This window comes from Hyperoodon ampullatus (assembly GCF_949752795.1).
Source record: "Hyperoodon ampullatus genome assembly, chromosome: 2".
NCBI classification, from domain to species: Eukaryota; Metazoa; Chordata; class Mammalia; order Artiodactyla; family Ziphiidae; genus Hyperoodon; species Hyperoodon ampullatus.
Genome location: NC_136915.1, coordinates 87,021,844 through 87,037,524, shown reverse-complemented (window position 1 = coordinate 87,037,524; position 15,681 = coordinate 87,021,844). Strand labels below are relative to the sequence as shown.

General features: G+C 34.5%; 1 protein-coding gene across 1 annotated transcript in view; it reads left to right on the top strand.

Annotated features, from left to right (window-relative positions):
• DPYD (dihydropyrimidine dehydrogenase) overlaps window positions 1–15,681 on the top strand; it is a gene marked incomplete at both ends in the record, with an annotated part of 823,320 nt that overhangs the window by 672,373 nt on the left and 135,266 nt on the right. The window contains one exon of the mRNA XM_079721437.1: window positions 9,077–9,219. Coding sequence (XP_079577563.1) covers window positions 9,077–9,219 — 143 coding nt within the window. The remainder of the gene's footprint in view (window positions 1–9,076; window positions 9,220–15,681) is intronic.

Here is a 15,681-nt window from a genome sequence, read left to right as displayed (position 1 = left end):
TAGCACTATCAAAAGGAAAGGTGAACTAATGGCATTTGCAAATGTCAGGGATTATCTTAACACTTTTATTATAGTTTATGAAAAAGTAGGTTCAGGGCATTTCATGGCAATTATTTCTACAGAAATTGGTTATTTAAATAAATTGCTAATTATCTGAAGATGACAGTATTGAAAATGCTACTAATGAGTTGTTTAATAAGTGTAGCTTGTGGTGGCCACCTACAGGTTGAAAACAGAAAGAACATATAGACTAATTATGCCTAGATATCACATATGAATGCCATATATTTTTCCCTCTAGTAACAAATTCAAGGAAATTTATCTCTTCGTGCCATCCTTTGAGTCTTGGAAGGTGTAGTTAGTTTCTAAGTTTTTCATAGATTATGGTTTTGTTCTAAATCAACTTTCACTTTGCTTCCATAATTATCTTTGTCCTATAATTCCTAGATACAATTATCATTATAATTGATTAACCAAACTAGATTACTTTGAGAGTGAAAGAGGATGCTGTTTATAATTACTTCATGTAATTACAAATAAATATAGGTGTGATAAACTGGAACTCTCCTGGGCAAACCAGGTCATATGGTCTCTCTAGTTATACCAATTACTAACAGCTATCATTTCTATCTAGTTACTAGCCAACAATTAATATAATGCCAATATTCTTGGTTTTATCATATGTGGACAACATATCTTTATTATTTATAAAACTTATTAACTCTATAACTTAATCAATATGCAAACAATTAAAATAGGGAAGAAATATAGTACTGTGGTTAAGAGCATGGTATTAGGAGTCAGGTAGACCTAGATGCAAATACTGGACCCACACTGTCTGAGTGATCTTGAGGGTGAGATATTTATTTCTTATGATCTCATTTACATATCTAAGAATATGAGGACAAAAAAATACCTAAAGTAATGTCACTGAGACAATGCATGAAAAAACACTTAGGAAAACACCTGTCAATTAGAAAGCACTCAAAAGAGGAGTCTCTATAATGAATGTATTGCATGTTAAAATTTCACTTTAACTCATACTTAATCCTTTTATAAGTTAACTTCATCACTGGTATCTACTGGGAAACCACAGAGCATATAAAATTGCTCTTTAAAATATCATGACAAAGTTCATATTATCCTGGAATTTTGAATTGGAAGAGATCATCTAATCCAATATTTTCTATAGTACAGATCTTTTCTATTGCATCCTACCTGCCACTACCTGCCAAATATCCATTTAGGTTTAAGGGATATGGGCATCCAAATGTAGCTACTTCTGTTGCTGAATTTACAACAAATTAATGATAAAAATAACAATAATAAAACTAGTAGTGTGTGCTTAACCATTTGTTCTAGTTATCTTTTGAGGAAACATAAATGAAGCCTTTCTTTACAGTTATCCCTTAAATATTTGAAGAACAACTATTGGGATTACTTTCAGCCATTTTATACATACACACATATTATTTTTAAAAATTTTTATTTCAAAATCAATCTTATTGCACCATAACAGTGGAATTAACTGTACATAATAAGCTATTTATATATAATATATGTATATTATATATACATATATATACATATGCATTTTAAGTTATGGGGAATAAAGTTTATTTTGGCAGATAATGTTAAAATTAAAGTTTCATACACTAATAACATAACTCAACATCCTTAATTTGATATGTGTGAAACACTTTCTTGCTTTTCTGTGTTCTTCTAAATCACCATATCCTAAACTACTTCAGAAAACTGACATACTGAAATTTAGCTTTACTGGTTTTGCTTACCATTTGATTCCAAACAAAACTTTTCATAGGCTTTTTCCATCTCTGGGTCCATCCCATTATGTGTGTGTATGTGTGTATGTGTATGTGGCAGGGTGGGGAGATGAGAGAGAGAGAGATCATTCTATTCACCCTGTTTTGGATATATTCTAAGTTTGTTAATATTTTACTTAAAATATTGGATATAGAACCAAATGTGCTCTTCTGAATGTATGGAGGGTAGGATCATTGCACATCCCATATATGTTTCACAGCACAGAATCTGAAAATGTCTATTCCTGTATTGTTTTAGAAGCATTATAAAAAATAGTCACTTTTCGTTGCAGAAATGAATCATAAACACTTTCTTACCTAAAATAATTAAATAATATGGATGTATAGATATCGAACTAGAAAGGTCCTCTTCAACCTGTTCCCCAGAAATAACTATTAGCAGTTTAAAACTCAACATTCTTTGCATTTACATGCCCACATACTAAATGTAATCATACATTTTTTGCCTAAAATGGGACTACAACCTATATATTATTCTGCTACTTGTCATTTAACACGTAACATCGTATCCTAGAGATATTTCCACGTCAGTTTTAAAGGTTTCCTGTGATATCATACATACATGGATGAACTATAATTTATTTACTAGCATAACTGCTAGTGATTATTTAGGTTGTTTTCACTGTTTTGCTATAAGAAACAATATTTCAAGGAACATCTTTGTACATGTAACTTTATGTCTATGCACTAATGGATTTTATTTCTCAAAATAGAGTTTCTGGATAAGACATATACATTTAGATATTGCAGTTGCATTATACATCTAATAAAGAGTTATTCACAAAAATATATGCATTTACAATCATAGACTCAAACTATAATTTTTAGAAATGAAATGACTTAGGATCTCCAAATTTAATATCTAGGAGATTAATTAACACCCCTTAAGTATTAAGTGTTTATCCCCACATGTTTATAGTAAATGCTTATTTTTCTGATCAATTTTCTCTGGCTTTGATAGTAATATTAGCTTATATATAGTATGAACCAGGCCCTGTGCCGAGTGCTTTCCACAAATTGTATCATGTAATAGTCCCCAAGTTGCTATGATATTATTGTTAGTGATGTCCCTGTTTCACAGATAGGGAAAACTGATGTTCTAGGAAGCTAACTAAGGAGCTTGCTCAGAGTCACAATTGTGTAAAGTAATAGAACAAAGACTTATACCTAATTGGTTGGACTTTAGAACCTGTGCTCTGAGCATTAGACCACAGACGATACTGATACTGGTTTTCTTAGGCAAAGACAATGTGCAAGTGATCCTCGTCATAATTGCTGCACTGTCATTTCTCAGTAGCAGCTGAAAAGTATGGACTCTGATAGTCACAGAGACTTGGTGTTTAAACTTTTAAACTGTGGCATAAAACAAGTTTTATTCAGCTTGAACTTCCCTTTCTTCGTATACGAAACAGAGCTGATAGCATCTCCCTGCACAGCACTCTAAGGGTTAAATCACACACTGTTTGAAGCCCCAGTCTCCGTGTCAGGCTATGAAAATCACTCCAAGAACAAATGCTCAGAAAGGAAAATGGCCCCTTCTCTGGTAAATAGTATTAATTCTATTGCTTTAAAATAAAATGCCTGGCACATGCTAGGTACCAAATTATTGAATATAAATTGACTATGAATATATTGAATATGTTATGAAGCAGATAAACAGCTATAAAGATATGAAGACTCAGAAAAAATATCTTGAAATATTCAACAAAAATTAAAACGTTTCCATAAGAAAATTTTTAGCTTTTTCAATAAACCTAAAATAACAACGTAAAATAATTGGTTTTCTTTCTCCCATTTCTCCTCTTTAGATTTCATATCTCTTGATATAACCCTGGATCCTTGTAGTACTTCAGTTTCTAGTTGAATTATGGTCATTTTCTCAGAGGACTTTAATCTATGTGTAAAGATGTATTTTTATTTATTTTATTTTTTTAACACCTTTATTGGAGTATAATTGCTTTACAATGGTGTGTTAGTTTCTGCTTTATAACAAAGTAAATCAGTTATACATATATATATGTTCCCACATCTCTTCCCTTTTGTGTCTCCCTCCCTCCCACGCTCCCTATCCCACCCCTCTAGGTGTTCACAAACCACGGAGCTGATCTCCCTGTGCTATGCGGCTGCTTCCCACTAGCTATCTATTTTACGTTTGGTAGTGTATAAAGGTCCATGCCACTCTCTCACTTTGTCACAGCTTACCCTTCCCCCTCCCCATATCCTCAAGTCCACGCTGTAGTAGGTCTGTGTCCTTATTCCCATCTTACCCCTAGGTACTTCATGACCTTTTTTTTTTTCTTAGATTCCATATATATGTGTTAGCATACGGTATCTGTTTTTCTCTTTCTGACTTACTTCACTCTGTATGACAGACTCTAGGTCCATTCACCTCACTACAAATAACTCAATTTCATTTCTTTCTATAGCTGAGTAATATTCCATTGTATATATGTGTATATATATATATATGTGTGTGTATATGTGCTTTACATATTTATCAATATGTTAGGTTCATTAATATTTTAAACTTGTTTTAAAGGATAAATTTTTGGTGCTTGATTTATGTTTATTTTATAAAAATCAATCTCTCAACTCCTAAATCCTTGAAATTCTTAATTTGCTAATATTTTCTTTCTTCTGGGTGATGTTAAAACTGTTAACAATTAGACAGTCAAAGCTCAATTTCTAAGGAATTTGTTATCCACTTAATTCATTATATTTTAATTAATGTAAGCAAATTAAAACTACATTTTCTTTTTGTGTACACAATGAGCATGAGTGAGTATTATAACCCAATTCTGTTGTATTGCCAGCTAGAGCCATTATCAGAGAGTTTATTGTGGACTTAGCTTTAACAATTAACTCTGTAACAGTAGCTGTTTTAGGAGTCAAATGATTAAGGAAAAAACAAACAGAATTAACCTCAATTATTCAAAATTTCAGTTATCCAAAATTAGCATATGTTCCACACTATCTTGCCCATTAAAAATGTCTTTTCTCTTCAAGGATTTAGTCATGCTAAGTAAAGCTCTGCCTCCTTCTCACCAATAAACTCAACTTCTGATGTTGTCATTAAAAGTCTTGCATATTGATTTAGTGCATGGACCTTTTGATTCTCAAAATAAAATCTTAAATATATGGATGTCTGTCTTTGAGATTTTTAGCTTTGGAGTCAGTTAATCCTACCAACGTTATGACACCACTAAATGAAAGCTGCTGGAGAGGGGAAAAGGGAGAGGGAGATGTGTGGTTCTCCTAAGGGAGCAGAGGTTATAAAGTTTCATCATCCTAGGCATCATAATCTTGTCTCCAATAAAAAAAAAAGAAAAAGGTTTCTTTGCATTACTAAGCACACAGCAACAGCATAAAAGGCACAAAGTAAACTAAATAAATGCTCCCTCTGAAATCAATTGTCCTCCTAGGTAGTACAGGTTATAATAGCAAACATCTATATAATCTTTATTATGTGCTAGCCCTTTATATATATTAAATAATTTAATCCTCAAAACAGCTCTATGAAGTTATTATAATTTTATTATTTTATAGATGAAAAGATTAAGAAATTTTCACAAGATTACAGAGCTTGTAAATAGTGGAGCTAGAATTTGAACCTAAGAAGTTGACCCTGTTGTCTCTCGGATGTAACTAATTCATCCTCAAATTCCCTTCTTTCTAGAGTTTATATTAATAGTAATTATAAAATATATGATGTTTAAATGAATGTGAAGCTTTCCTAATGGGATGTGTACAGAATGAATAACTGAACTCATATTATTTACCTTGAAACTACCTCCTAAGATCATTGAGGCTGGTGTTTTGGGTATCCACCCTGGGTGACAATATGGTTACAACATAAACTGATTACCTGAGATTGTCTTTTAAGCTTTTCCAATTCAGTTACAATTACGTCTTTTTTAAAAGAAGGCACAGGTGCTTAATATTTCTTGAATAGACAGATGAACAGATGAATGGATAAATGAGGCCTGAGTAAGGAACCTAAGTCATAATACATTAATTCTTACTTGCATATCAATATGTAATACTACTACTAATGGTAGCATTTTTGAAATTGCAATTAAAATAAGAAAGTATTTTCTTAAGAAAAAAAATCATTGAATTCAGATTGGTTACCTTTGAATTCAACATCGCTGACTTACTGAAATATTTTTCTAGATCATGAATCAATCAAATGTAATGTGAATTTTATCAAAGATCTATGAATTCAACATACTGATTTGCATTTTAAGATGTGACTATATGGAGGGCCTCGATTGATTAGATACCAAAAGTTCATTCTAGTCCCCCAGGTTTTCTGCTAGGGCCACTTTGGTACAAATCAGGACTCTTCACAGCAATGTTGGAACTCAAAGGTCTAGTTCACTTTTTGTTTGTTTGAACCTGCAGCTTGTTTCAAAATGTGGGGATTCAGAATGGCTGACTTTCATTGGCGCCTCCCACACTGTTGAAACAGAAAGACTTGATGTAATTAATTTCCCATCAGGTTCATCTGGTTACCCCATGTAGCTGAAGGCTTAATTTAAATTGCACGTTGCCTATTAATTAATTTAAGCTTATAGGATTTCAATTTTTTGATTTAAACCTTGTTGTTTCCTTTAGGATGGAGTCCACTTTTAATTCCTTGAGCTTCTCAACTGGCTTATTCCTCCCTGGTCTTTGGTCTAAAATCATTAATTACTGTAGCAGCGACAAAGTTTTAAAAATTCTTATCTCAATAACTGTGATTCTGGAAATCTGTATGCATTTTAATTAACATATGTACAATCTCATATGGTATTGATGTATGTATTTCTTTCACACCAAAAGTTTTATTTTTATATTGAATCTATTATTTTTTCATTTCTGTCACTTTAAAACTAAAAAGAAATTTCTGTATAACAATTTAGAAAGATCCTTTTACATACCTTCAGTTTCCTTCCAAAAACCTTTCATGGCGAATAAAAGTCATTTTTAAAATCTATTCCCCATAAAAATGCTGAGAACAGGTAGATTATATTTCATACTAAATCAATTGAGTTATAAAGAAAACCAATCAAATGGAATTTATAATGGAAATTAAAACTGAATTTACTATTACCCAGCAACAGAAGGATCCATTTCTTCATTTTTGGATCCCATTTCCTCAGAGAACATAATTACCCTTAATTTGAAAAGATACCTTTATTAGTTTGAAAGGTTTTCATGTTCATTAGGTAAATTAGAAAAGTTTTTAAAAAGAAGAAAAACATCAAATAGAAAATGTCTTATTGACCTAATTGAACATCTTCAAATGCCACTGAGGATTTACTGATGTTTTTTAACACCTGTGTAATAATGTTGCCCTTTAAATGTAACTGGTTAAATTTTCAAAGCTGTGCTCTGAGATTTTGCCATTTGATGTCCATTAATATCAATTGGAATATGTGGCCAAATCCCTGTGTACCACTTTGAAATTTTACCCCTTAGTGTTAATGGTAGTCTTCTAACAGTGCAGTTAGAAATAAATTATTTATCTGCTTAGCAAAAATTTCCTTTACTCTCCAGGGTCAACTAAATAAGAAAAAAAAAGAATCCCAATATTTCTTTATTACTTCAAAGTAACATGTGTGTAAAGGAGCCATCAACTTAGCATATATTGACCATATTAGTTAGATTATGCCAAGATAGCTGTATGTCTGTCTAAAAGGTTTATTTAAGTTACAACTTAACTTAAAAATGCTTTCCTCTAACTTTTACTCTTGAATTTCTTTTTAGTATAGCTAAAGATATGTTTCTATAAATATGTGTGTGTGTATTCTTTCCATGCATTCTCCTGTCCACTGTTAGCCTTTTTTATGCTTAAAACATATAGACTAAGAAGAAGTCACTGATAAATATTTTGAAATAGAAATAGAATCTTAATGTTCAGTTTCTAATTTGCCCTAACTTACTACCTTGTATTTAAATGTCAGTTATGGAATCCTGAAGTGTCAGCATTGAATATTCTTGACTAAGGAACTCTATTATCTAGAGGAAGATTTTTTAGGTGTCAGAGCACCAAGTAGACATTTCCACAAACATTTTTGGTGTTGAGTGCTAAAACATTAGTTTACATGTATATTCAGTTTCATCTGAAATGAACAAGATAAATAGAAAACCACCGATTTTAATGAAAGCTCTTTGTGCTTCCTTAATAGGAGCACCAATGAATACATATTGAGAATGCTGGTAAGGATGCTTGTGGTGGTGGAGGAGATGCCAGAGTACGCACCACATGAGGCTTATTTTACCCTTTGCTTGTTTTGTTGTTTGTGGAGCCCTTATTTGAGGCAATGCCACATTGTTGCACAAAAAGAACTATTTTTACTTAAGAAAATGCCTTTAAAGGACCACTGACTTATGAGAGTACATCAGAAATATCAAATTATATTACTATGTTATGAGAGCATTAATTTACTCCCGATTGGGTTAACCCTTGAGAGTCTAAGCAGCCTTATACAGTATAATCATGTAAAAAATGACCTCAGAGTGTTCTGTCCATCCATACAGCCTTTATTACAATTAGCAAATAATGTATTGGTAATGTTTGGTTAAATAATGTATACAAACTCAAACGCATACTCTAATTACTGAATTCTAGTAAATTCTCTTTAACTTGATTAAAATGTTCTAATGTATGAAAAATTAGATTAGGCTCACTATGTTTGAGTAAAATCACTATCAGATTTTGGGAAATACATGTAAAATGCAATATGGAATCTGTAAGTTCATCAGCACCTTGCTTGTTTTTGCAGTATCTCTATTCACACCAGCTGCTTTATACTTCGCGGAAACATAACAGAGCTGTATGTCTATTTATGCACTGTATGTGATTGTTTTACTTTTACAAAATCTGCTATTCCTTGTTCTTTTTCAAACAGATGCTCAAGTGTTCCATACAATCTTTTACACATTACTGTATATCAAATTGTGATATGTATATATTTTATGTGAGAGTTCTAGAGTTGCTATACCCACTTGCATAACATGCCTGCATGCAATAATAGCATCAAAGTCCTTAAAATAAGTACACATCCATTTACAAATTAACATACTTTGAAACATAGCAATGCTTGTATATTACATACGTATATATCTTAAGTAGAGATAAAATTGAATTTTGTCTAGTACAACACTGCCATCACGTGATAGTGATTATAAGGCAATATGCTCAAGTGGTCAATATACTAACCATCAATCATCCTCATTTTCTGTAGGCACAGCCATCAGACCTATTGCTTTGAGAGCTGTGACCACCATTGCTCACGCTTTGCCTGGATATCCCATTTTGGCTGCTGGTGGAATTGACTCAGCTGAAAGTGGTCTTCAGTTTCTCCACAGTGGTGCTTCGGTCCTCCAGGTAGTACTTGTGTTTGTCTGTCCCTTCACAAAACTCCGTCTAACAAATGAAGTGAAAATTATGTGACAAGTGTGTTCTTGTAGGGTCTCTTGAGAAAGAGGCCTTGAGGGATCAAAAGCATGGCACTCATTAAGTTTCTATTACGAGTTGAGAACAAACCTGAGGTTCATTTCCTGTCCTTTTGAGGGCTTACAAACCCTCTATTTTTTTTTAACATATTTGTTCACCTGTATGTTTCTAAAATAAATGAGATCACGTCCCAAAATGTATACTGTACTACTGAATAAAAACAAAATATATGAGGAACTCTGGGTAAAAGTAAAATCTTGATTGAAAAATAAAAGAAGCCAAGGGCAAGGCCAATACACAAAATGTATGCCATATGGTACTGGAGGCATTAACAAACTTGACTGTGAACTTCCTGGTAGCCAAACAAAGAAATCACAGCTTTCAAAATATAGAAATAAATTGGTTGTTTACCTTCTTGTGGTACAAAGCTGAGGGAAAATCACCCATTGTCTTCATAAAGTGATACTTTGAGATGTAGTACATCATACTCTTATTAGCCCTCTACAAATAACTTAGAAATTACTTAATTTTTTATTATTTATACACTTGCGTTTTATATTATAATGCTGTTCAACATAGATGCAGTACAGTGCCTCAGCACTTTATAGCATAAGCATTTCTCTCAGGGACCAGATATGCAGGTTTGGATGGTCTGACATGACCCAGGTAAAATTTTTCATATGAGGACTAGACTGTGACCTCTGAGGTAAATCCCACTTTAATATGGCTGCTTACTACCTAACATTGATGGTAATTAGGGAACAGAGTGTTTAGCATCACTTATATTCTCTGGCAAGAAAGTGGAGTGCAGTATCTTGTGTTGCCAATTTAACAATCAGAATTAACATCCTGTTATGAAATATAAATTGTAAATAACATATATCAGAATGCTAATGGAGGAGGACTTCTGCTTCCAGGAAGATGGAGTAGGTATACTTTTCCCTATGCTTCTGAGTAAGTGCAATTAAAAACCTTTATATATCTAGAACGAACATAAAGAGACTCTGAAAGGAGGGAAGAAGGCAGTCTGGCTAGGAATCTCAGGACCCAAGGCACAACACAGTGGAGAATTTCCTGGGTTTTCTTTTTGCCTCATATATCCCAGACTTGGAGCCAAAGAAGCCAGCAACCCAGAAACAACAGGTGCAGGCAAAAAACCCCTACTCTTTCTAGCCAGAGAACCAGGAAAGGGCAGTCTAACAAGACAGAAAAGTTTTAGACCATAACTGCTCTTCTCTAGTCAAACACCACAGCTAAAAACTGCAGCGCCACACCTGTCCACACAAGCAAAGGACAAGCATGGGTCTTATACTTCCAGCCTCAGGAGGCTGTAACAAGGCGCCCAGCATCGCTCCTGGGCAATAATGAGCTCCCATATGTGGGAGGCATGGACTTCCACCCCCCTGACAGTAATGAGGTGTCCCTTCTCCTCCCCCACCCCGGGGTCTTGTCAGAGGAAGTCTAATGGAGAGTCAGGATTTTTATCACCACCCAGCGGTAACAAGGCCACTCTGTCCCCCCCGTCACAGCCCCCTGGTATCAGATGAGGCCTAGAGGGGAGCCAGAACTCCTATCTTCTCTTGGCAGTAACAAGGAGTTATGTCCCTCAGGTGTCAACGAAGGACAGGTAGGGCATCCGGACAGTAATGAGGCAGCATCCTTGCCCTCCTCTGCCAGAATGGTATCCAAAAAAGCCAGCTAAAACAAAAGGTTTAAATAAGATGAAGAGTCCCTTAGCATAATACCCAAAATGTCAATGTTTTAATTGAAAATCACTCATCATGCCAAGACCCAGGAAGACCTCAAGCTGAACGGTAAAAGACAATTAATAGATGCCAATACCAAGATAGCAATAACAGAGATTTAGAACGATCTGATGAAGATTTTTTTTTTTTTTTTTTTGCGGTACGCGGGCCTCTCACTGTTGTGGCCTCTCCCGTTGCGGAGCACAGGCTCCAGACGCACAGGCTCAGCGGCCATGGCTCACGGGCCCAGCCGCTCCGCGGCATATGGGATCCTCCCGGATCGGGGCACGAACCCGTATCCCCTGCATCGGCAGGCGGACTCTCAACCACTGCGCCACCAGGGAGGCCCAGATGAAGATTTTTAAAGCAGACATCATAAAGTTGCTCTAAGAAGCAATTACAAACAGGCTTGAAGCAAATGGAAAATATGGAAAGTCTCAAAAAAGACATAGATATAAAGAACCAAATGGAAATTTCAGTACTGAAAAATATAATAACAAATACAAAACTCAGTTGATGGGCTCAACAAAAGAATGGGGAGGACAAAGAAATAATCAGTGAACTGGAAGATAGAGCAGTAGAAATTAACCAATCTGAAAAACAGGGAGAAAAAAGACAGAAAGGAAAAAAATGAGCAGAGTCTCACGGAACTGTGGGAGTATAACAAATAGTGTAATATTCATGTTAGAGTGCCAGAGGAGAGGTCAAAGAAGGAGGGGATGAAAAAGAAATAATGTCTGAAAACTTCCCAAGTTTTGCAAGAGACATAAACCTACAAGATTCAAGAAGCTGAATGCATCTCAAACATGAGAGATCCAAAGAAACCCATACCAAAACACATCATCATCAAACTTCTGAAAACTAAAGACAAAAGGCCCTTGAAAGCAAGAAAAAAATGACATCTTACCTATAAGGAGCAAACAATTATAATGACAATAGATTTCTCATCATCAGAAACAGCAAGTCCAGAAAGTGAGACAAAATTTTCAACTGTTGAAAGAAAAGAACTATCAACCCATAATCCTATTTCCTTCAAGAAGGAAAGATAAAACAAGACATTCTTAACTCAAGAAATACTAAGGATTTATTTCCAGGAAGCATAACTAAAAGAATGACTGAAAGAATGTCCTTAAGAAGAAGGGAAATGATAAAAGAAGGGACTTGTGGGCATCAGAAATGAAGGGAGAATACAGAGCAGTATCTTCAAGAAGAATCTGGAAGATAATGGATGTCTAGGCTTGAATATCACCTGAATTTATTTTCATGAACATGGAGGAGTACATGAACTCAAGGATAAAAATGCATTATGAGTGAGTTCCAGAAAGGACTCCTGCTCATTTCCAGACATGTGAGCTTGGGCGAGTCACACATGAGGGGAGGAAATTGTTGACTGTCTACCGTGTGCTGATTCTACCTACTGCTAGATACAGTATTTCCATGCCTACCTGAGAGTGAAATCATTTTATACTTCTTTGACATCATCTGAGGCTTGGAGGATGAAAGTAGTATAGCCAAAGTCACATGACTAGCACTAAAGCCAGAACTAAAACCTTGAGTTTCTCGACTGCAAAGCCAATGCTCTTCCAACTGGTCATACTGCCTGTCCCCCTCCCAGAACCTCTAAGATGGAGTAGCAGTAATAGGCAGATCTTCCCCATCTACTCAAAGCTTACATGTTCAGGCTACAAGTTAATTCTTAGAGTAAGGATTCAAAGAAGAGAAGAAATGTGGGAACATAGAAAAATAAATAACATGATATGTTCCAAACACAGATGTGCACTCAGTTTATGGACCCTGGTATATGAATATATAGAGTACTTTGTGTCTTCATAACAACGTGTGGTGAAATAATCACTCAAATTGCAGTTTCTGCTTAGGCTCATCTTGGATCAAGAAGCAGAGACTCATTCAAACTACTTGAAGATAATGAAGCCTATTGTATTCTATATTTTAATGGAGACAGGAACTGCAAGAACCAATGGGGCAGTTCTGGGCAGAGACCTTTTCCATCTCTTTTGTGAGCCATGTGATTTCTCCCTCAAAGGAATCTATAGCTCTGTTGAATCCTTTGTCTCCAGGACTTACTCCTTGTTCCTGCCTCCTCTGAGCTTCGGCCTAGCACATGCTCATCATGGACCCATTCCACATGGTGGTCTTTCAGCTCCACCTTCTACATGAAATACCTCACCAGCTTAGTATCTGTTGGCTCAGATTTTCAAAAGAGGAAATCTGTTTGGCTCAATGTATCTTTTCATTCCAGGCCTCATCCTAGAACACTGATCACCTGATGTATTGACCAGGGTATAGGAAAAACACATTAAATATTTGTTGAATGAAATTTTTAAATGAGTATGCTCGAGTTGTCATTTTTTTAAACCAGATTATGAAGAGGGGATGAGAAGGTCAACATGGTATTAAAAAGTGGCTGCCAAAGCACTGCCCCTTCAGCTCTGGCTAGGAATGGCCCAGAAACTTCCCAACTGTGTAAAATATTGACTCCCAATTGATGTTGTTAAAAAGGTAAATTTCCACACATAGGCTTTAACTGATATAAAATTACAGATTATGTATCAATTATGTGTCATTAGCTTTAGTCACGTTTTAATTCAGCCAGAAAATATTTTTAAACCAATTTTAGCTAAAGTTTGAACTAAAATCAGTATTAAGATATATTCAGGACAGTTATGAGTGGGAAAATCCCTGAATATACAATTTTGGCTTGGCATTTGAATGGGGTGGAGATGTATAATATTTCTATCTCTCTTCCATTGTAACTGAATTTTACCCTGTTCCACTCCCTAGTCCTGGGTTAATCTAACCTTTCATTTTCTATACTGCTGGGTTGCTGAATATTATTAGAGAAATTCAGGTAACTTTGCCAATTGAATTTACTCCAAATTCACAGTGTTTAATGTCAGCTGGGCCTTGGCATGCTAGTAAGCATCAGTTTTTATTCATCTTTTAAAAAAAATGTCCCGTCAAATTCCCTCTGGCAGTTGGTTCAAATCTTTTTTGTGTACCTCAAGGCCCTAAATCCCTCCATCATCACCCTCCCATTTCTCTGTTGCCATTTGTTCACTGGCTCTTAACTGCCCACCTCATTCCCCTTCTCTGGTTCTATAATATTTCCCTTGAAGAGCTCATCAACTTACATATCTTAAGGTGGAATATTATCAAATCTAGCTTTCTGTTTCTACTCAGATGTAAAGTATGTACTGACAAGATGCATTTTTTTACAAGACATAATCAGACAGATGATACGTACTTAAATAGTGTGATGGTGCTGATATACTGGAGTTTAGAAAGAGAAGTAATAAACAGAAATAGTGATATAAATTAAACATTTGATTCTGATTTTCTTGATGCACATAAATAAACTATGTAGATAGGCGAGTGCACTACTGGAATAAGGATTTATTCTCAAAGTAGCAATTTCAAATTCAATTTTTAAGTGAATTTAATAACCATGACCTTCTATGTGACTTTAGAAAAAGTATTGACATTTCAAAAATGGAAAGCTAAAATTTTTTTCATAAGTTTGATAAGTGTGATAGAACATCCTTTTCTTGTTAATCAGTATGTATCACAGAGAAGCATTCATTCATTTATTCATTCAGTAAATATTTATTGAGAATCTACATGCCTAGCACTATTCTAGGAATTTGGAATACATATTTCTGTGAGTAGAACAGATAAAAGTCCATCACCTCATGGGACTTACATTCTAGTGAGGACAAAGATATAATATAGTAAATATGAAACGTAAGTATATTATCCTGTATGTAAGATGATATGTGCTGTGAAAAAGCAAAAAAAAAAAAAAAAGACGTCTCATTGCAAAGGTAATATTTGTACAAAAAACTGAAGGCAAGGAATCAGGGAAATTTTTATTGAATTAAAATACTTAGGTTATAGCATCACTTGCTTAAATTTTTGCTAATTGAGAGTTTAACTGAAATATAAAAATCACAAAATATTGTAGACCACCTTGCAGTTTAAAAATGGAAAATGCCTTTTAGGTTTCAGGCTGCATTTTAATGGGCAATTTTTTGCTTTTTGAAGTCTTCTTACAATTTTTAGGAATGTACCATTTCTCATTGGCACTGTTTATTTCTATTACCTTATTCTACAACTTGCTTTGATGAGGATTTTAACATTTCAGTGGTAAAGCATCCAATAACCCTACCTTAAAAATGCTTCAGTTAATGTTTTATTTAAAAACTAAGGAGTTAGCTAGAGAATAATTTGAGTATTCCAGATCATTTCCCTGGAACAACTTTGGAGTAAAAATGACTATTACAACAGAACCAGATGCAACACTTTGGCCAAGAAATGAGGTTCAAAACTAATTATGGGTGTGTATTCTTGGGTAGCTGCTCTTATTACTTTGTCAGTCAACCCAACTAACTTCTAATTTATTTAAGTGAACCCCAGTGTCTTTGAAATCTTATTTTTCATATTTTTTGATAGGCTCTCAGTAGTTAGAATATGCAAGTTAGAGCTATAAAAATTCTAAGTGAAAATTATTATTAAATTTAAGATACCGAACACTGAAATTTATAAATACCTCTTTGTTAAATTACATTCTCAAACTCTTCATAAACTCTTGAGGTCTTAAATCTTTTGAAAGGCTACTCTGAAGAAAGGA